We start from the raw sequence: 24,047 nt of genomic DNA, 5'->3' as shown, positions 1-24,047 counted from the left end.
AATCTATGTGGGGGTAAGGAAACAGCAAAAGGTTTACGATAAACCGTAGTTTCAAAACCGGACTCAGTTCGAGAAACGAGAACATCCAGAAATGGAAGGCAATTATTCTGTTCTTTTTCACAAGAGAATTGAATATGAGGATCAATGGAATTTAAAATGGATAAAGTATCATCAATGCTTAGTTGACCGTGGTTCATAAGAACAAAACAGTCATCAACATAGCGAACATAGAATTGAAACTGTAGTTTCTGAAACAACTTGACCTCAAAGTAATGCATGTAAATATCACTAAGGATGGGGCTAAGTGGGTTTCCCATTGCCAAACCATCCAACATAGTATAAAATTTACCATTAAAAACAAAGGAACTTTGCCTTAGACAAGTATGAGTAAGGAAAACTAAATCCTCAATTTCCTTAGAGGTAAAATGAAATTCAGACAGTCTACTCTGAAGGCATAACAATGAACCCTCGACCGGAACGTTCGTAAATAATGAGTTCACATCAAAAGAAACCATAAAAGAATTATTTGGAACGCAATTCTGAATTTTTTTGACAAACTCGATAGAGTTTTTTACAGTGAATACATTATTACTCATAAGAGGAGAAAACACAGAGACTAAATATTTTGCAAGTTTATAAGAAGCCGTACCAATATTGGAAACAATCGGTCTGAAAGGAATGCCAGCTTTATGTACCTTGGGTAAAGCATAAAATCTAGCGCAATTAGCAATAGAAGGAATAACAGAGCGTTTAACATTTATTGGAATAGACTGAACAGACTTGACAGCCAAAGAAATAGTCTATAACTCATTTTCACTAGGATCTTTAGAAATCTCTAAGTATGGACCAGAAGAAATCAAATCATTAGTTTTGTCAACATAAGATGATTTGTCAAGAACAACAATTTGACCACCCTTGTCAGCTTTAGTAACAACAATATCTGAATTAGAAGTTAAATTCTTTACAGTACGCCGAACAGTATTAGTAAAGACGGGATTGGAAATTCTAGAATTAAAGTCCACATTAGAAGCAATAAGATGCCTAACACAATCTTTTTGATTGGATGATAAGGCACTAAATTTAAAAGCTTTCTCAATAGGAGCAATAAGCTTAGAAAAAGAAGGTTTGCTGGCCAGAGCAAAGTTATCATTGCATTTTAGAGCATTAATTTGAGAACTATTTAAAGGAACACTTGAAATATTAACGACAACATTTTTATTTACCACTGGTAAATTTTCCGAAGGAACAACTTTCGAATTTCTACAAAGTTTAGCTAATTTCTTTTTCAAAACAACTTGATGATTCTCCGTAGAACGAAGGGTTCTAGACCAAGAAGTTCTATCAACATAATCAAAATCAGAAATAGAATTTGAAATAGAGAGATGCAAATCATAGAGCTCACGTTCAATAAACGAGAGGCGTTTCCTAGTTTCTTGGATCGAAGCTCTAAGTAGAGCCAATTTCGACCGAAAAATAACTTTATCAATTTTTACAGAACGTGGTAAGTTACATTTCAAAGAAATAAAATTCGGAATAACTTTCCTGCGCCTACATTCTTGAAGAAATTTTAAGTGGTTCAAAAAGCGAAACTTCTTAATACGAAGATTGCAAAACCTATTGATTTGAGACATTCCAAAAACAAAATAACAAAGTACATAAGAACAAATTATTATCAAAAATACAAATCAAATTAAAACAGTAACAAGGCAAAAATGAAGCAAAATTCAAAACTACCAAATACAACCAAAATTCAAGGCAAGAAGAAAGAAAAAAGAAAGTAGAATGCAAACGTACGGCCCGTTTAAGCCAACTAAATAAAGAATAAATACCTTTGTGCTGAAAAATTAAAATGTCAGTAATCCAACGTTATTAAGCACAAAACTTGCAAATTTTGTTAATTATTGCTTAATAACGTTGGATTACTGACATTTTAATTTTTCAGCACAAAGGTATTTATTCTTTATTTAGTTGGCTTAAACGGGCCGTACGTTTGCATTCTACTTTCTTTTTTCTTTCTTCTTGCCTTGAATTTTGGTTGTATTTGTTGTATTTGGTAGTTTTGAATTTTGCTTCATTTTTGCCTTGTTACTGTTTTAATTTGATTTGTATTTTTGATAATAATTTGTTCTTATGTACTTTGTTATTTTGTTTTTGGAATGTCTCAAATCAATAGGTTTTGCAATCTTCGTATTAAGAAGTTTCGCTTTTTGAACCACTTAAAATTTCTTCAAGAATGTAGGCGCAGGAAAGTTATTCCGAATTTTATTTCTTTGAAATGTAACTTACCACGTTCTGTAAAAATTGATAAAGTTATTTTTCGGTCGAAATTGGCTCTACTTAGAGCTTCGATCCAAGAAACTAGGAAACGCCTCTCGTTTATTGAACGTGAGCTCTATGATTTGCATCTCTCTATTTCAAATTCTATTTCTGATTTTGATTATGTTGATAGAACTTCTTGGTCTAGAACCCTTCGTTCTACGGAGAATCATCAAGTTGTTTTGAAAAAGAAATTAGCTAAACTTTGTAGAAATTCGAAAGTTGTTCCTTCGGAAAATTTACCAGTGGTAAATAAAAATGTTGTCGTTAATATTTCAAGTGTTCCTTTAAATAGTTCTCAAATTAATGCTCTAAAATGCAATGATAACTTTGCTCTGGCCAGCAAACCTTCTTTTTCTAAGCTTATTGCTCCTATTGAGAAAGCTTTTAAATTTAGTGCCTTATCATCCAATCAAAAAGATTGCGTTAGGCATCTTATTGCTTCTAATGTGGACTTTAATTCTAGAATTTCCAATCCCGTCTTTACTAATACTGTTCGGCGTACTGTAAAGAATTTAACTTCTAATTCAGATATTGTTGTTACTAAAGCTGACAAGGGTGGTCAAATTGTTGTTCTTGACAAATCATCTTATGTTGACAAAACTAATGATTTGATTTCTTCTGGTCCATACTTAGAGATTTCTAAAGATCCTAGTGAAAATGAGTTAAAGACTATTTCTTTGGCTGTCAAGTCTGTTCAGTCTATTCCAATAAATGTTAAACGCTCTGTTATTCCTTCTATTGCTAATTGCGCTAGATTTTATGCTTTACCCAAGGTACATAAAGCTGGCATTCCTTTCAGACCGATTGTTTCCAATATTGGTACGGCTTCTTATAAACTTGCAAAATATTTAGTCTCTGTGTTTTCTCCTCTTATGAGTAATAATGTATTCACTGTAAAAAACTCTATCGAGTTTGTCAAAAAAATTCAGAATTGCGTTCCAAATAATTCTTTTATGGTTTCTTTTGATGTGAACTCATTATTTACGAACGTTCCGGTCGAGGGTTCATTGTTATGCCTTCAGAGTAGACTGTCTGAATTTCATTTTACCTCTAAGGAAATTGAGGATTTAGTTTTCCTTACTCATACTTGTCTAAGGCAAAGTTCCTTTGTTTTTAATGGTAAATTTTATACTATGTTGGATGGTTTGGCAATGGGAAACCCACTTAGCCCCATCCTTAGTGATATTTACATGCATTACTTTGAGGTCAAGTTGTTTCAGAAACTACAGTTTCAATTCTATGTTCGCTATGTTGATGACTGTTTTGTTCTTATGAACCACGGTCAACTAAGCATTGATGATACTTTATCCATTTTAAATTCCATTGATCCTCATATTCAATTCTCTTGTGAAAAAGAACAGAATAATTGCCTTCCATTTCTGGATGTTCTCGTTTCTCGAACCGAGTCCGGTTTTGAAACTACGGTTTATCGTAAACCTTTTGCTGTTTCCTTACCCCCACATAGATTATCGTCTCACCCTCCTAATCAAAAATATTCAGCTTTCAACACATATGTTTATCGTGCAATGAATATTTGTTCTTCACCTGAGCTTCTTAATGCGGAACTTAACTATATAAGAGCTGTGGCTGTTGATAGAGACTATCCGCCCACCTTAGTTGATTCCATTTATAAAAAACTTTGCAAAAAATCTCAAAATGTTGTTCTTAATAGAACTTTTAACACTAAGAATTTAGTTGTTCTGCCTTTCTTCCCTGGTATCAGTTTTCAGGTTGCTAAGATTCTGAAGCGATTCCAATTCCAAGTGGTATTTTCTCCTATTAATAAACTTTCTTTCTCTTCTCTTAAAGATTCTATTCACCCTCTTAATTGCTGTGGGATCTATAAAATTGTTTGCAATTGCGGACTCGGATACATCGGACAGACCCGCCGTTCTTTGAAATTTCGGTTAAAAGAACATCAAAGCTATGTGAGAAAACAACAGCTGAATAAATCCAGTATTGCTCAACACTGTTGGGAATCGAATCACTCTTTTGATTTTAACTCTTATCAAATTATCCAAAAATGCCCCAATTCGTTGGATCTTGATTTTTGGGAATCTTTTCACATCCTGAGGAACCGTTCTAATTTAGTTAACGATCTTACTGCAATTCCCTATTTTTCTTCTGTGTGGACTCCTTTGTTAAAATTGGTTTAGATTTTCTATTATTTTTATGTAAACGTCGTACATTTCTTACTTTTATTTTTTCATTTTTTGCTTTCTTATTTCGTTTTGTGATTAACTAATTCCAATATGTTTATCCTTCACTCTGTTTTTTCTGCATTTCTCCATTTGATACATTGCTTCCATACATAGTTTTTCCCGCTGGTAAATTTATTGCTAATTTATTCAGAGTGGTTTCATTTTTGGACTTTTTGCATTGTTTATGGGTTTTCTTTTAAAATTTATTACTTAACGGTTTTTTCCTGATGGAATTATATAATAAATTTTGTCTCCATGTGTCATTTTATCTTTTTTGTTTTGTTTAATTTCTATTTTTTGATATTTATACTACCTCCTGTTCCACCGTGTTGCTTTTCTCGGATGACTTTTCATCCAAAAGCTCACACTTCTTTGCATTGAAAAAGGTGTTCCTTGTAACACCGAAACACGTGTCTGCAATCATTTGCAAGTTTTGTGCTTAATAACGTTGGATTACTGACATTTTAATTTTTCAGCACAAAGGTATTTATTCTTTATAAACTTAAAGTGTTTTCCTCTTCTATGTCGAGAATATCATTCTGGAGTGTTTTTTATATCGTTCTGGACATTGAGTGGGGGGGGGGGGGCATCGCTCTCTCAAGTATCAATATTTATCTACCATTCTACATTACGTTAAATTATAATAGAAACATTTCTGTACAGTATTTAAAATATTTGTTACAAATAAATAAATAAATAAAATAAAATTCAGACAAGGGTACAGCGTTTTTAACTTTTTGACCCAAGACACACTTAAAAAGCACAGAATTTCGTTTAAAACTTATAAATTCCGTGATTTTAACAAAAATAAAAAGATATTTTGATTGTTTACCTCTTAACAAAGCGTAATAAACATCAAAAATTCGAAAAATTGGATTCCCATAGCGGATGCAAAGAGATCGCAATTCTCAAAGTGAAGACATCAAAAGTATAAAACGGCTTGTAAAAGAAATATTTTTGATAAAATTATTTTAAAATTGCATTTTAGAGGCATATGATAAACATTTCATTAATATTTGTGGACACAGTTGAAGCAAAAAAAAATTAAACCATCTATATCTGTCGTAAAAGAAAATGGAATTTTGCTTTAAAAACTTGAAATGAGAGTTCTAACAAAAATAAAAAGACTTTTCATTTATTTGCATCCTAATAAAGCGAAGTTAGCTTGAAAAAAGAACAAAATATGATGCTCATATCGGATGTTAAAAGATTGCATTTTTCAAAGTGTAGACATCTAAAGAAAAAAAAACGGTAATTAAAAGAGTTTATTTAAAATTAATCATCCTTGTTAGCATTGAAAAATCAAAACCAATATAATTTTCTCCCAAAATAACAGTTAAATATCACACCGCACCCCCGCACATTAAAAATGCAAATATTGACGAGCTGGTAAAATGATGAGAATTTTTTCTAATCAAGTCATTATAAAGGTTCAACGTGACTCTAAGTGGTGATAATTTTGAAGTTGGTAACCCTATCTGAAGCGATCATATTTTCCCCCCACTCTTACTATCCCTTTGCAGTTCTAAGTTCATTTCGCATGCAGATATATATTATTATTGTTTATTAAATCATGAGCGGGGAGAAAATTGCTTACCAACCCCTTTTCAGAAAAGTTTATAACAACACCGCTGCTAATTAGCTGTGATAAAACAAACAACAAGCATTATATTTATTTGGAAGTAGCAATTATTTATCTTTATCCTTTGCAGGAGCATCGCAAGAATGCCATTTTTTTTTCTTTTGCAAAATTAGAAGATTTTGTATAAGCTGATCCCTCTAATTTGACTTCAGAAAAGGTTCCAAAAATTATTGGTTTATACACAGAAATATGCGTTATTTTGCTTTCACATTTGCTCTTTCAATAAACAATTTGTGAATGATCCGATCTTGTTTATCAGAATTTTGTGAAGGGTTCGTTTTGGTTGATCGGGATTTTGTGAAAGGTCCGTTTTGGTTGATCGGGATTTTGTGAAAGGTTCGTTTTGGTTGACTGGAATTTTGTGAAGGGTCCGCTAACGGACCCAAATATCCTCTGGCCAGACCCCTGGTAGGGGATATTATCTCCCCCGACTGCTAGGCAGGTTTCACAGCGTCTGCCCATGCTGAGAATGAGGGTGTCAATGAGTTGTTGAGGCATTGCTGCCCATTCATCTTGCAGTGCCAATCGAAGCTCCCGAATCGCTACTGGTGGTAAGGTACGAGCTGCCAAGCGTCTGCCTAGAAAATCCCATACATGCTCAATGGGATTGAGATCTGGAGATCGTGCCGGCCAATCCATACGTTCAATATCCTCACTCTCTAAGAGCTGTTCGGCAGCTACTGTGCGATGACATGGTGCATTGTCGTCCATGAAAAGGAACTGCGGACCCAGAGCGCCTCTAAAAAGACGCACATATGGAAGAAGAATCTCGTTACAATAACGGGTCCCCGTTGACTGAACCTGTGTCGAAGATGTGAAGGTCTGTACGACTACCAAACATGATGCCTCCCCAAACGAGAACACCGCAACCTCCATACCTGTCCCTTTCAATGATGTTCGAGGGATGATTGCAGCTTCCCCGCTCTCTCCAGATGAGTATGCGATGAGAATCGCTACTCAGACTGAATCTGCTCTCATATGTAAAGAGTACTCGTCCCTATCATTGTCTCTCCAATTCCGGTGTTCCCGGCACCACAGAGAACGCCTTCTCCGATGGGCAGGCGTTAGAGGTACACACCATATAGGGCGTCGTGCAAACAGACCACCACCGTGCAGTCTTCTGGCCACGGTAAAACACGATATCGGTCGTCCAGTCGTCTGTGACGTGTGTCTAGCGATTTCTCCAGCTGTCTGCCGCCTGTTTCTTCTGGCCTATAAGACAATATACTGGTCATCTGCGGGTGTGGTTCCTCGTGGACGACCACTACTGAACCCCCGGATTGCTGTTCCTGTAGTTTAAAATTGTCACCAAAGTCATGAAACGATGCTGTGAGCAATTCCAAATTCTGCAGCCACACTTATCACACTGCGGCCTTCCTAAAACTTCCCAATGATTCGACCTCGGGTAAAAGCATCCAGATGTCGTCTAACAGATTGATTATTCGCCATTTCTTGCTGAGGCAGCAACTCGGTGTGATTTTAACTGCTATATGGCCTGCAATCTCTTTGCCAGAAATACTGATGTCAATGTTTTAGACATACAAAACTATTTATTACATTAGGAGTTTAAGTTCACTTCGTTAAGATGCATTTTCATAAACCAGAAAATCAAAATTGATTCAGATTGTAATTTTTTAACTAAAAAAAATGTACTGCTAGATTTATAGGTTACGGTAATGTAATACAGTCGAACTCGCTTATAACAAGCTCTGATTTAACGAGAACCTAGATTTAGCAAGGAAATCGAGACACTTGGTTGGTACAATGTTAAATCTATGGGAGCATAACACACTTTTTACGAGTAAACCCGCTTAAAGCGAGCAATATTTCTGCAATTCATAAAATTTTTGTCGACTTCCAGTCAAGTTTATCCTTTTTTGAGAAAATTTTCTTCAATATTTCATTATCATCCGAAAGTTAGTGATAAATCATAAATCCTGAGAGCAAGCAATGACAGCACTTTTTTTAGTTTGTTGAGTAAGGAAGCATTTAAAATTATATGTGTGTATGTGCATTCCCCAAAAACAATGACATAAGAAACATACATTCAGACAGTTCAAAGCAAATTAATCAACAATCTTTGGTCTGTCTACAATCTTTGGATTAAAAATAAAAAAAAGTGAGTATGATGAATTTTTCCACGAACTCGTTTTTTACGAAGCATTTGGTTATAACGAGCAAATATTGTGGTCCCCTTGCTCTTGCTAGAAGCAAGTTTCACTGTAGCAACTAGTGGAGTATCGAATGGGGTGATCTTACTTTTCAGAATATCCGAGACAAAGGCTATAGTTTTCAACTTTCTGGAGCAGAGCAGATACGTCCGCAGCACATTCAATACTGTATTCATCACATATTTCTTTTTCTTTCAAAAAAACCTATAGATAATTTTGAAATATAGTAAGGTTAATAAGTAAAAGGTTAAAATTTAAAATGAACTATACAAATAAAAACTTACTTTTACGTTTAGATGTTCATCAATGATGACTCGCCGTTCCAAGCAAAAATTTTGCTCTTTTTTCGCCCATTTGGCACAAATCATCACATTTGCATGCACTGTTATGCCCCAAAAAACACTTGGAACAACTATGATATCCACAGAACTCACAAGTTCATAAAAATTTATTTTTTTTGGCTCAGGTACTGTACTTTGTTCGCAGTCTTCTGCAACCAAAGAGTTATTACCAATATCATCAGGGCAGCTCAATGCCTTTATTTTTTGTGCAAGTCTTTCTAGATATTTTGGCGAATTTGGGAAAATTGTGGGTACAGCTGATTCTTTTATTCTACATCGCCCTCTTTTTATCCTGTGGACAGTGCCATCAGGCATTTTAGTTTCATAAAACTCTTCAATAGAATCTGCATCAAAATGTAGCTCACATACGCTGTTCTTCTTGCTCATCACTCTATCTGCACGAGCCACAGCTTTCCGCCATAATTCTAGTTGTGTGGTATTCTGAAAGTATCATCAAAGGACTGAGTAAAGAATTAGTGATACAACAAAGCACAGAGTACTATATTTTGCAGAATACCAAATATTCATTAAAAATTTCAACCAAATATTTGGCCGAATACTGTGTGAATATCTGATTAAAGTTGTACTGTAATACTTGTATTTTTTTTCATGCCAATCTAGAATAGAAAATTTTAATTTATTTTGTGCCCTTTGTGAAATGCAAATGCACTTCCATTTAACATCTTGTATATCAAAGTATAATTATTATTTGAAATAAAAAATTAAATAAATCATTCCAAAAGCAAAAAATGACTGAGTTGGTTTATGTTCATGCATAAATTGACTATTAGTTTCCCTCCTGATAGTGATACATGAGTTGACTGATGTTCCGGCACTATAACTTACCGTTATTATACTTTGATTACAAATATTAAAGAAATTTCATTGTGTTTAATCAATACTTAATATTTCATCTGGTGTAAAACTTACAAAATTAAACTACAGTAGAAGACCATTATAACGCACACCTTGGGACCAGAGCTATTGCACTATACAGGTTTTTGCCTCATATAGGTCCTTTCACAAATTTTGAAACTATTATTCAGAATATATGTACTATATATTAGCACTTCTGGTTAAGTTTTATCTGCAATGGGTATTAAAACACTAATTATAATGTAATTCATTCACAAAGGAACATGTTTCGTGTTTCGTAATCTAAAGAGTAGAGACGTACCAAGTAGCACTTTGGCCGAGTAGCCGAGTACCGAGTACTTGGCCTTTCACGACTCGGCCGAGTTACCAAGTACCAATTATGTTTTAAGAAGAACCACCGACACACATGTGACGAATTATGAACTCATTGGAATAGTAGTATAGACCTCCTTGTCCATATAATAGTTTTTAAAACTAAATTCCTGCTGAAGTTTAATTACGCATTATATAAACAATTTTGTTTGTGTCAAAAAGTTTACCAAAAAATTATTCCTAAAATTAAAAATAAACAAAACGTATGATTAATCAAGTTGGAATTAAAACAAATTACAGTAAAACCCCTCTAATGCGGACACTAACAGGACTATTTTTTTTGTCCGCAATAGAGAGGTGTCCGCAGGACAGGGGTTTAATAATGTTATTTGCATTGGAACTGGGGAATTAAAAATTGTCCGCATAAGCGGGGTGTTTGTTAGGAGAGATTCACTGTATACCAATCAATTATAGTTCTAGTCCGTCAAACAAAAATATTTTTTAAAAGCAGATGTAACAAATGTGCAGGAACACTGCAGACAAGTGTTTCTGCCCCCCCCCCCCCGTTACAAGGAACGTCTTTTTCAGTGCATAACATGTGAGCTAAAGAATGTCAAGACATTCGACAAAAAAATCCGACTTTTGTCGGATGCCTTTAAATCCACGAGCTCCCATTTTGTGCATTGAAAAAGGAATTCTTTGTAATGCCAAAACACATGTCTGCAGTGTTCCTGCACTGTGCTTTTAACGTTGTTTTATTTCCTTTAATTTTTTAAACAAAGGTATTTTTATATTTTTTATAACTAATTTTTGTTTGTAGCAAAAGACCATTTTTAATATAAAAATTCCATATTTTCTATACTTACATTTTTTGCATAGTTTTTAATAAACAAGTTTTATTAACTTTGGGGACATTAAAATAAAGATTTATTCCATTGAAGCATTACAAACTTCATTATTCTCAAAATTTAAATTTGACTTATAAATTTTAATTGTAAATGACTGCAGAATATAATGCTTGCTCTTTTTTTAAAAGAAATTTTAGTATCTGTCTTGGACAATATTTAATTTTTTGCAACTACTCGGTATTGGCTGAGTATCTGATCAGAATTTGGCAGAGTACCGAGTACTCGGCAAATCGGCCAAGTAGGCCGAGTACCAAGTAGTTACCGAGTACTCGGTACGTCTCTACTAAAGAGTGAATATATTCAGCAGTTCTGCTAGTTTCATGGTTTGCATAACAGCTGCATTTTTAAGAGCCATTTGGTATTTTCTTTTACTGAGAACACTAATTTTCATTTAAAAGCTTTGAATTAAAATGGAAGGGTGAAAAACTGTTTTAAAATTTTAATTAGCCTAACAATTTTTATGTTTGCAAGACAAAACAGAGTGATTTTTTAAACTTGAAACCCTTTGGTTTACTTCTGAAAAGTTATATGGTTTATACTACCGTGTGCAGATAAAGGGCAGTAACTGCACATTTTTCATATTTTTTGCATTTTTGTCATCTATTGTACATTATCTTTACTGCACAAGCTTGCTTATTTGGTTTCCAAAGAAAAAAAGGCTGACAAAAGCATCTTTTGTCGGATGTCTTTTCATCCATAAGTTCTTTACTTTTTGCATTGAAAAAGGCATCCCCCGAAAGGCCGAAACACGTGTATGCAGTAATCAGCAAATTTGTGCTTTTTTGACCTTTATGTTTATTTTACTGTTCAGCACAATGGTATTTATTTATTTTGTGCTATATTCTTTCGTTAGTTCATATTTTTAATATAATTCATTCTGTAACTACAAAAAATTGTAATTTATTGCATTTAAGTCAATTATTGCACTTTATTTTGAATGCTTTCTTTTGCACACATGCATAAAAGTTGAAAAATTTGATTTATAGAAGGAAAAAAAATGCCTCATGCATACAAATTGACATTTTTAATGAAGAATTTAATTTCTACGTAACTAGATTAAAATCAGCTGTATAAATAAGTTACATATATATTTATACAATAAAACCTGTGAAGTTGACCGCTTTTTTCAGGCAACGAATTAGCACTTATCATATAAATCAACCTCTGTAACTTGACCACCTGTTTAAGTTGACCACTAAAGTAGTGTACTGCAGGTGGTCAACTTGCACAGGTTTCACTGTACTTGAATTTTCACATTGAATAATTGTATCAAATAGTCAAAAAAAAAAAAAAAAAAAAAAAAAAAAAAAAAAAAAAAAAAAACATAATTTTGACATTTGTTGTTTTTGATATTTCCTCATAAAATATAGATTCTAAAAAATAATTTTGGACACAATGGTTTTGAACAGGATGGTAAAAACTTTGCCAACCCTGCTTTCATTTGCGCACATGCATAAATTTGGGGAAATTTGATTATTATTATCAAAAAATAAATAAATAAATAAAATAAACTAATGTCTACAAATTGAAATTTTAATCAAGAATTTAACTTCAATGTAACTAGATTAAAACCAGCTCCATAAATAAATTGAATGTTCACATTGAATAAATGTTCAATATAGAACATTACTTTGATAAATTTTATTCTATTTTTGATGTTTTCTCACAAAATACAATTTTGCTAGGTTGATGTTATAAATTCTATTCAGGGTTCATACTCTATTCAGATGAAAATAAAATCCATTACTTTTCCATGCTTTTATAAAAATTTTCGTGACCTTGTTACACAAAGAGAATAGTACCATTTAATATCAAACTTGCCAATATTTGGAAATGTGAATAAGCTAAACTTTTACGTGAATGCCACTATTTCATCAAAGCACTTGTTTGAAATTGAAAAAACATCAGTGCAAAAGCTAAACTATTCTTATCTTCCTCATTCCTTAATCAAATTCCATGTTTCACAAATAATTTTAAAGCGTATCAGCTGGCTAATGACAAAACATAGACGCATGGTCTTTTTTTTGGCAAAAAGCTTTTTGGCTGGTTTTTATTGCACATTGCTTCAATGACTAGCATTCGAAAACGAAGGCGAAGTTGCTCGGCTGGTTGGAGTGTCATGCTGACAATCAGAATGGCGCCAGTTCGAATCCGTGCCAATACATATCTCTTTTATGCCTCTTTTTTTCCGTCACAGGCTCACATAGGCAGGATTGTATTTGCCACAACCCGTTTTTTCACATGCACAACTACTGCTTTTTCACAAGTCACTCAGTCACACTTTTAATATTTATGTTTGCATTGAAAATACGTATAACCAAAAGGTGAGCGATGATTACATCATCACAATGTTGTATTTTGTCGTTGATGTCTTTAAATTACATGCCTTCTTTTGTGCCTTTACTTTTTTCCGTTTACTTTTTCTTCTTTATAATGTTCTTCTTTGAAATTTTTAAAGAGAGAAATGCCAAATGAAACGATTCGAAGCAGAGTGCGGAGTTCCACACGGTCCACTAGTAGGTTATTATTAAGGTACCTGCTAAGCACTGGACACACAGTACCAAGGATTTTTTTAAATGAAGAAACACACAGACCAAACGTTACACAAATTTCAAGAACTGAATTTATTGGTTAAATTATTAAATTAACTAATAAAGACCAGAAAAAAATACGCTTATAATAATTAATAAGTTTGGATGAAGTAGAATATATGTATAGTACAGTAAGTTTACTTTCATGGACATTAGGTGAACATTCAGTAAATATCACCTCACAAAACTTTGTGGTATTTATTTTTATGGGGAAAATTTATTTTCAGCTTGGTTCGACTAAAAGTGCTAATTACTAGCCCAATGTGCAGAAAGTTCATAATGATAAGTTTATTTCGTGTCATGGATAAAAAAAAAGAAAAGAAATATCAAAAAGGATCGAATGTCCTGCTGTAAGTTCATAATGAATGTAACATATTATATTTTTTTTATGGTCTTGTGAGGCTAAAAAAGGGAATTGAAAGAAAGTATGAACCAATGAATACTGCATCGAGCAGCAAGCTTATTAAAGAATTGTTAAGAATTTTTTTTTTTTTTTGATAATAAAATGGAACACACAGAGTGTATTGAGTTTTATCCATTTTGGAACAAAACGGAAATAGAATACGAATTCATTTTAGGATTTAACTTAAAATGTTTTCAGACTCGATGTAAAAGCTTTACCAGCATCAGAATTCAGAGAACCCAGTAGGAAGTTCAATTAATTTTTTCGAAAGTCAGGTTATAGGTGGCTCTGTACGGAGAGGGGGGAGGGGCAACTGCCTCTGAAATTTCAAAAGCGAAGGGGCCTTGCTCAGGCCTGGATCTATGAATTTTGGGCCTCCCTGCAACAATATCTATAGGGCCAACAGTGTAGAATTGCAACATTAATGAGTCTTAGTGCTAGTTTTTTTCTATTTCTTGCACCGTTGGGTCCATTAAGGCTATGGGCTCGTACAGAGATCCAGGTCTGGATCGTTTTCTGTTCAAAATTAATGATAAATCGAAAAATGATAAAATTGATCGCTTTATGAGCTTAAAGGAAGAGAAATTGACACAGTAAGTATGTTTTATATTTCTCTCATGTTACTGTTTCATGAAAATTAAACTGGAGCTTTGAATGCGAAAGAGGGGACTTGGCTTACTGTTACCATGTGTCCCGATTTTTAAAGCTTTTCCCGAATTTTTTAGAGAAGGTCATTGTTTAATCAATAATAACCTCTTTGTTCAATTGCTCCCCCCCCCCAAAAAAAAATAACTTCAAAAGTCCCACCTACTTAACCTGCCTCTCCACAGTACCTCCTTTGACACCCACTTTTTTTGGTAAACTAGCCGCCTATGAGTCAGATTTTGCAATTGAAACAAAGAAAAATGGTACTCATATGTCATAGCTTACTCTAGGTGAAAATAAATGTGGGTATTTTTTCCCTTCTGATTTGAGCCTCCTTCTTTCAGCAGGATATCCTGTCTTGCAACCGGGCACGAAGCAATAATTACCCGCCATAGTAATCTGAAATAATAGGTGATGCTTGAATGAAATTTTGTGGAAACCTATGTCTATACCATAACCATAAGAGGGCAGTGGCGCAGCCGCAAGAGGGGTTTGTGTTTAAAGCCCCTTCCAGAACTTGAATAAATTCATATCTCACGTAGAAATCAAGGAAAAAAAAACAGTATTTAAGCTTTTCCAAGCAGGATAGATTTCAACAAATCTTAATGATCGGGAAGCACTCACAAATTATTTTAATTCTTGAAATATATGCAAGTAATATTTCATTATGAGCACCCCTATTAAGGTGGTTCAAAAATACCTATAAAAAAAGTTTCTCCTAGATAACAGGACACCCCTCAATATTTTTAGATTTGTGTATAATAATATACTGGAAGAATTTTAGCTTCCTATTTCAACGGAAAGAGGGTGCTCAACCCCCTCCCCAAAACTTCATAAGTATAGGAAAAATATGAAAAAATACATTGAACTGAAAAAACAATGTTACACATTATAATATATACTAGTAATATGCATATACATTGCAATAAAATAATTATTTACCAAAAAAAAAAAAAAAAAACAGCAGGGGAAATGAAATGATTTTAAATTTGTGGCATTTTCTATGCTACATCTAATGTTAAATTAAGGGGTCATTGAGCACCCTCTTAAAATTTGAGTACAAAGCTAAACCTTTTACAGCATAATGCTATTAGTAAGTCTAAAAAAAGGGTGTGTCCTGGACTCTAGCTGAAAAAAAGTTTTTCGAACTACCCTAACCCTTATATGGGTGGGTGTAAGAGCTGAAATGATCTCAATAAAGCATAACAGGTTATCACGGTTGCTCACTTTTTTTGGTGCAAAAGCTGCTAATGAGTTAGATTTTGCAGTTAAACGAAAAAAAAAATGATAATCCGATTTCATTACTCACTCTGGGTTTTAATAAATGCGGGCATTTTCTCCCTTCTGATTTGAGCCGCCTTCTTTCAGAAAGATATCCTGTCTTGCAACCAGGCACGAAGCAATAAGTACTTGCCATAATAGTCTGAAATAACAGGTGGTACTTGAATCAAACTATGTTAAAACATATGTCTACACCATAAGGAGACAGTGGCACAGCCACAGGAAGGACTTTGGGGTTAAAACCCCTCTTAGAACTCGAATATATTCCTATCACACAGACAAATTAAGGGCAAAAAAATGTTTAAACTTTATCAAGCAGGAGAGATTTCAACAAATTTTAATGTGCAAGCAGTGACAAATTACTTTTTAATTCTTAAATGTACAAGTGATATTTCATGATGAGCACAACAATGGGTCAAAGAAAGCTGAAATGGTTTCAATGAAGCACAGCAGAGTATCATGGTTGCTCAGCCTTTCAGCACAGCACAGTAAATCAATTTTAGAGAAACCTGAAGCTCCTTCCCAGTTCTCATCAAGAGATCAAAACCCTTATTGACTAGCATTTGACATTCATTAAGACATTGATGTACTTAAAGAGGAAAGTTTAAATGATCTTGCTAAAAAAAACCAAACAAAATGAATGTAAGATTAAAAGTAAAATTAATGATAGGTATATATATACCTACTGTGTCATTTTTCTACTTCCTTCATTTAAAAGTTATATAGTAATGTCAATACAAATTACTTTTAAGTCAGTGTTATAAATAATTAATTGCTTATCCATAGAAACTCTTACATTAAATATATTTGCAACTCCAATAAATTATAGCGGGGTCATTCCACGTCAATTCAACCAAGCCATGACACCCATCGACTCGGATTTTGATGAAACTTGGTGAGTTTAGTCCTTTAATGTAGAAAAGTATCCACATCAATTTTTTCTTCTCAATCTGCTTTAGTTTTCATTTTACAGCCAGTCAAAATTTTGAATTTTTCGTATTTTCCAAACTATGACTATTCTGCTCGTTCATTGAAAATAATTTATATTTCATTTATTTTTCAGCCAGTTTTTATGAAAATTTACAGTAATAATGAAAATATAAGGATTTCAGAAAAAAATATAAAAACATTCTAAGTAATATTTTAAAATTAGAAAAAAATTATTTTCATAATTTTTTTTTCTAAAAGTATGAAATACGTTAAAATCAATATCAACCAAGGGGAATATGATAATCAAAAAAATTCTTTTTTCCTGATGATCTTAGATGTGTGTTCCATTAAAAAAAAATAAAATTAATGGCTTTTTCAGTTTTTTATATTTTTAGCTTAAAAATATATCTGCTTCATTGTTTTTCTTTTTTTTTTTAAATTATATTTTTTTATTAATTTATTTTCCCACACTATTATCAAAAAATTAATGTATTTAAAAATATAAATATCTTGGTAATTTGCACATGAAATACTCTTAATTTTTATTTAAATCACAAAAATGCTATTTTTTTACAAATTTCATTTACATAGTACACTAGTGTAGCCAGAATTACCTTCTGGAGGTTGTTTTCGGACAAAAAATACCTACTGGAAGGGGTTTTAGGACCAAAATTACCTTCTGAAATGAGTATTTTATTAACAATACTTTCTGAAGGGGATTTCTTGATCAAAAATATCTTCTGAAAGGGGATTTTTTCATCAAAACAATCCTTTCATATGCAGAAACTACTGTATTAGAATATGCATTAAAACCAATGCTTTTGGGAGAATCTTAAAAGTGTGTTCTGCCATTTAAAAAAATAAAATTAATTGCTGTTCCATTTCTTTTTATGTATGTACATATTTAAAACAAAATATTTTCGAAAAATTTTCATTACCCAATTTGTTTACATAGCTGCATTATTTGCTAGAATAAAGAGTCTATAAACTCAATTTTTAATATATTATTTTATTAAACATTTAGCATTTATCAAACCAGCCTGTTATTCCTCCTTTTTGCAAGATAATTTTTTATCTATTTTTCTCTGAAATATTGATTCAACTTTAATGTTTTTCCAAATTCTTTATGTAGTATGATGATTAATATTTTATTACCTTTTGCAGAAATTCAAACTTTTTCAGAAATATTTTGTGATGCAGACAAATAGTTTGAATTCTTGTTCTGATTCAGTTCACAGCTTTAAGAAAATTTGTTCATCTTCAGACAAATCATTAACATTTTCTACAACTTGTGTGCTCCATGACTAAATTTGTGACAATGAGTTAATGTCAACTCTCCTACACTGCACTTATCTTCCATTTTTCTTACTAAAACAAGTAAACATAAGCAGCTTTAAGCACACAGAGCATCGAAATGCAACTTACTGCAATAGTTGTGGAATTAAAGTATCTCAAAGTTTGACTCAAATATCTGACAGTTTCAGTCTTTATGTTCAGCATTTAATTTGATTCCCTGTTTGTGGGAAAATCCTTTTGATCCTTGAAACATTTATCAAAAGAGGGATATCAAATTAAAAAAAAAAATGTTTTTTTTTTTTTTTTTTTTTTTTTCTGACTCAACAGTATATTTATTTGTAACATTGAATCAGATGGCAATTAAGGAATAGTTTTAGAAAATACCCTTTAGAAACTCTCAGTTTAGCAATATGATCCTTTTTCTTGCAATAAAACTAGAATAGTCTTTAAATTTATAACTTCTTGTACAGGACCATGAGTCTAGCTGTTTGGTAGGAATATACAGCGCATAATTATCATTTGACTGCAATTTCGAGTTTCAGTGCTTAAGAATTTTCTTTTATTTTTGAAAAACAATAGAACTGCTTTAATAATCAGATATTTAAAAAAGGGGTATTTTTTTATCAACAAACATATTTGCATGCCCACTTGTTAAGAGAAACTCAATCTGAACAAATTTCATAAACTCCTTTTTTACATACACCACAAAGCAAGTTGCATAGTTTATTCGTTTATTCCTTTTTTTTTTTAAAACTGTGTAATTCACACTGTAGCAAGTTTCACCCAGAAAATTTTTCTTAAGTAAAAATATTTTTTCTCACCCCTGATGTAATTTTGGGTTACCAATCATTCCTTCTCTTTTTCATCATTAAAAGCTCATGGGAAATTGTTGCTAAAAAACATGGCAACTCCTTGTCCCACTTTAGTAGTGAGGCAGGCGTTCGCATATGCTCTATGTACTGTTTCCATTGAGTTTAATCGAATTTTCCAATCAAAAGCTACTGAGAAAACGAAAGTATTTATATGTTTTCAACTTCATATACCCTGTATCCATAAGTGTAACTTCTTCAGCACTATATGGAACCCCACGCTTTGCAAGATTCAAATGAATAAATGATGAGTAAGCAGCACATGAATTAAGAACTTCCGCCATTACACCAGTATTTTTGACAACCTCCTTTCTACCCCTCAGCCCTCACGAACCCCTAGGGGTTCGCAAACCACTGGTTGGGAAACGTGTAGATGAAGAAGAATTTGTTTCACTTTTGCAGTAGGAGAACATTTCACAGGCTGGAAGAAAGATGAGAAGAGAACACTTTTGAATAAACTACTATGTCAGTGGTGCAGCAAGGGGGAGGGGGGGAACGCCCCCCCCCCAAAGGCATTGGTTTTAACTTACATGCATATTCTAATAGTATAGTTTATGCATATGAAGGACTGTTTTGATGAAAAAATCCCTGTTTAGAAGATATTTTTGATCAAGAAATCCCCTTCAGAAGGTATTGTTGATCAAAAAAACCCTCCAGAAGGTATTACTGATCCAAAAAACCCTTCCAGTAGGGATTTTTGGTCCAAAAACCGCCTCCAGAAGGTATTTCTGGCTGCACTAGTGTACTATGTAATGAAATTTCTAAAAAAAATAGCATTTTTGTGATTATAATAAAATTAAGCGGATTTCATGTGCAAATTATTGAGATATTTATATTTTTATATCCATTCATTTTTTGATAATAGTGTGGGAAAATAAATAAAATTAAAAAAAACCAATGAAGCAGATATATTTTAAAGCTAAAAATAAAAAGAACTGAAAAAGCCATTAATTTTTATTTTTTTTAATGGCAGAACACACATCTAAGATCATCAGGAAAAAAGATTTTTTTTGATTATCACATTCCCTTTGGTTGATATTGACTTTAACGTATTTCATACTTTTAGAAAAAAAATTTACGAAAATAATTGTTTTCTACTTTTAAAATATTACTTAGAATTTCTTTATTTTTTTTCTGAAATCCTCATACTTTCATAAATATTACTGTACATTTTCATAAAAATTGGCTAAAAAGTAAATGAAATACAAATTATTTTCAATCAACGAGCAGAATCGTCATAGTTTGGAAAATACTAAACATTCAAAATTTTGACTGGCTGTAAAATGAAAACTAAACCAGATTGAGAAGAAAAAATTGATGTGGATACTTTTCTACATTAAAGGACTAAACTCACCAAGTTTTATCAAAATCTGTGTCGGTGGGTGTCAAAATGTCATTTTTTTGGTTGAATTGACATGGAATGACCCAGCGGGCATTGTAGCCAACGTCTAATGGAGAATGAAAAAGATAAAACAAGCACATGCCGTGGCAGTATATAAAATGCATTTTAGCTTAGTATTTTTGTTTGTATTAATTTTTTTGTTTTATTCTTTTGAAATTATTTTGGTACAGATGTGATATATCCCCCCCCCCCACATTTGGCAACATCCAATTTTTTACACAAAATTTAAAAATTTTTCTCACCAATGAGACAATAACTTTTTAAGCATGGCATCCTTGGCTGAACTAACCTGTGTTTGGCAACCCGAAGGCAATTTTAGATTTGTAGATTTGTTCCATTTTTTTTAACTTGTTAACAGTCCACGTTGGATAGATTCTTCTTTTTTCGTGCAATATACCTTATAGGAAAGCTTATTTTGTGTTGGTTTAGATTCAGTAGTTGTGTTTTGATGAATAAATATTAGAAAATGCCAGTTTCTTTAAACTTGACCATTAATTAAGAGTAAAATCCAACTTGGGGTGTGTCTCAGTTAAGACGCATTGTTTCATATGTTGTGTTTCAAACTGAGTATGAGGATTTATACAACAAAAACGTAAATTTTTATTTTAGAATAAAAAAAAAAAAACTCTTGCTTCTGAAATTCGTTAGGTTTTTACAAAATCTTGAGGGTTTCTTGTAGTTTTTAACTTTATATTTACTACATCTAAATTTATTTTAAAAAAAAGTACAGTTATTTTATTCTAAAAGTTAATTCTTATCGACGCCGAGAGCATATTCTGTAAACGTGCCTCCTTTAGGTACCGAATTTCTGAAAATAAGTTGACTCTACGATTTTATAAAAATATGAAGGTGTTATTTTATGTAAAATATAGTAGATATTTTGAAAGCATTTTTGGATAGCAAATTAATGTATGGTAATTTTGTATTGTTTATGTTTGGTATGTTCTGTCGAGATATTTTTACTTTTCACACTCCAAAATTTGAATAACTAAGCTTTCTTTTTGGCTGAAATAGTTATGTTTTGGGGATGTTTTCTGCTTTAAACATCACATATGGAATCATTTGCTCTTTTTCAGTAGAATATGAGAATTGATTTTGTTCGACAAAATGCATGTTGGAAAATAGCTTTTATTTCTATTGGTACATATTTCTTTGGTGAGCTGTGATAGTAATTTGTTAATTTAAACATTTTAAATGCTTACTAGTAATTTTTCTTTGTATACAAAAACTTTCTAGTTTTTGGCATTTTTGAAGCAAATATTCGCAATGTTTATTCTGTGGTTTTATGTTGTTTATATATATATTGTCTTCTGAAGGCTTTGATCATGTTTTTTAATCTGAATTTTTCCTGTTGGCGCTGAAAAAGCATCACTAAGAATGATGTATGTCATATGTTGTCATACATCATTTTCTTTTGGACGCTTTCTTAGCGTCAACAGGAAAAAGTCGCCAAGGGCTGGGTATATGAAACTTAGTTCAAATTATTTTTTAAAATCTTGTGGATATTCTGGCCCAGGTAGAGATGAGAAATCAAGAAGCATCACTAAACGTTAGAACACAGCTAGATAATATACACACACGTTCACATTTACATTTTATGCTGCGCAGGTACATTTGTTGTATATATATATGCATTGGCTGAAAATTATTAATAATATCCATATGAAACATTAATTATCTCCAAAATTTGAGGATAAATTAATGAAAAACGGTCATTATTGCTTTCACAAATACTTGATTGAAAGCAAAAGGCATTTTCTTACTAAAAGTTTGCATGTTGATTTTCATTCCTGCATAGTTTTGAGCAATTATGTAAACAAATACTTTACATTTTTATCTTACTATGTGTTAGAAATTATGCAATGTAGTTCTCAAGCAGTCATTTCCACGAAATTGAATTAGATATTTATCGATTCTTGATGGAACTTTATTTTTATTGTGACCATAAGACTGACAAGAATAACATTTAATACTAGATAATTTTTAAGTATATGACAATATCATTGATTATTAAAAAAGGAAGATGATATTTCTTTGTTTTATTTGGCTTGTGCTAAGTGTTTTACATTTGCAGCTGAGTTTTCTCAAATTGCCGAATCGGTTAATTTAAATATTTTCTGTTCCATACGTTTCTAATTTCTCAATTAAATGATGTAATAAAATCCGCAATCATGAATAAAACTCTCACGGATATATGGTGGTAGTTTTCTTTTTAATTATTCTTCCATTATTTCTTTAAACTTATTGAATTCTGAAATCTTCCTACCTTTTTAATCCACTCATCATAAGAATGGTTTAACAGACAAGCAAAATTTTGTCAAACAAAATACTAAAACCGCAACCCTAAAGTTTTTTTTGTCAAAACTCTTGGTGCAGTATTTTTATTTTTGCAATTAAAAATCACAGCTTTTGTCTTTGCTAGTTCAAATTCTAAACATTCTTTCTGGGTTAAACAATTTTCATTCCTTTCCGAAATTTTCAAGAATATATTTTGCAACTTTCCATTGCAATTAAATTGCAGAAAATGTAAGGTTAGTTAAAGTAACTATTTTTAAATTAGGTGGAAAGGAAAGCCCTACTTCTTTTGCTAATGTTATTAAATATTCCTCACGAGATTTAGATAAAAAAAATTCATACCTGCACAAATTCACACAGAAGAATAAGAATAAAAATGTTACTTGGCGAAATTTTAGCCTCTTTCAAAAAAAAAAAAATACTTCGCACATTTGTTTTTACTCTCTAGCCAATGCGAAGTTTGTAAGTCCAGAGATTTAGTCTGTTTACACTTTCACTATTTACGAAACAACTGAATTTTTACTGGGAAATAATAGAAACTAACTTTATTTTGAGAAGCTGGAGAATAACATTTAGGGACAAAACAATTTCTATAACAAAGTGAGTATGTTTACCACAACAGACACACGTGGAATGAAATGTTTTGCCTTTTTCGGTAATTCTGTAAATCACCACAAAATAGCGCATTCGAGCGCTAGAGTTGCGAATTGAATATTATCGCACTAAAAATGAATGAGATAATATGCGACGATTTTCGATTTTGAAAAACCCTCCCAGAAACTTGATCTGGCTGCGCCACTGTAAGGGAGAGGGGATAGTACCTACCCAAGTCCTGAATAATTCACACGATAATCTGGACACGAAGAACGTGTGAAACGAAACGGATTGTCATAAAGACATTTGTTTATTTAGTAGCACGGGACTCGTTCTGTTGCCAAGGTGAGAAATTTTTGAGCCGTTTTCAGGTGTTGCCACTTATCTCTAGTTTTATACTCCATCCAAACTCTTTGGTTGCGTTCGACGAACTTAACCGGTACAACGGTTCTTCTCCCGTAGGATTAACATGGAGCGTATGACAGTGCTGTGGAAAAACCCAGAATCTGGAAAATTAAAGGTGAGTCCAAGATTTTAATGCTCATATTACTGTTCTACAATGTTCAAATTATACGTGTGTAGCTTTACTTGAGTGAGTCCATTCCTATTTCTTTAACTATCGCGTAATTATATCAAGAACATGTGTTCCGGTGTGCTAAAATTCCCTTCTGACACTTTATTTGGGTCTTTTATAGTTAGTTTTCCTGTTAAATCGATTGTTCCAATCACAACGTTATTGAAAAACAACACTTTAAGACTAGGCAAAAGTTTAAATTGTGTAAATTGAATTTTTTTAACGATAAATCTCTGTCTTCCGTTTGGCGCGATCAATTTCGTGCTTGGCGACGAGTGGAAGTAAACAAAACATACACTTGTGATGCGAGGAGATCAACTTAACTTGTGATTTGTATTATAAATGCTGTATGTTGCAGAAATTTTTATTTTAAATGAATGTGACTTGATATTAAAAC

The 24,047-nt window shown here is 32.4% G+C and overlaps 1 protein-coding gene across 2 annotated transcripts in view; it reads right to left on the bottom strand.

Moving 5' to 3' along the window:
• The window catches only part of LOC129227652 (uncharacterized), a 47,125-nt gene extending 23,714 nt beyond the window's left edge, over window positions 1-23,411 (bottom strand). Inside the window, exons 1-4 of one of the 2 annotated variants that reach the window (XM_054862241.1) lie at window positions 23,308-23,411; window positions 14,695-14,808; window positions 8,618-9,115; window positions 8,422-8,537 (exon numbers count right to left, since the gene is read on the bottom strand). In XM_054862241.1, the coding sequence (XP_054718216.1) occupies window positions 8,422-8,537; window positions 8,618-9,115; window positions 14,695-14,802 (722 nt within the window). In that variant the 5' untranslated portion in view covers window positions 14,803-14,808; window positions 23,308-23,411. The remainder of the gene's footprint in view (window positions 1-8,421; window positions 8,538-8,617; window positions 9,116-14,694; window positions 14,809-23,307) is intronic. The other variant, XM_054862242.1, reaches the window with a different exon arrangement.
• Between the last annotated feature and the right edge of the window lie 636 nt (window positions 23,412-24,047).

The sequence above is a fragment of the Uloborus diversus genome, chromosome 8 (assembly GCF_026930045.1).
Source record: "Uloborus diversus isolate 005 chromosome 8, Udiv.v.3.1, whole genome shotgun sequence".
In the NCBI taxonomy this organism is placed as follows: Eukaryota; Metazoa; Arthropoda; class Arachnida; order Araneae; family Uloboridae; genus Uloborus; species Uloborus diversus.
Note: the sequence above shows the minus strand (reverse complement) of the source record. Positions and strands in the feature narration are given on the sequence as shown.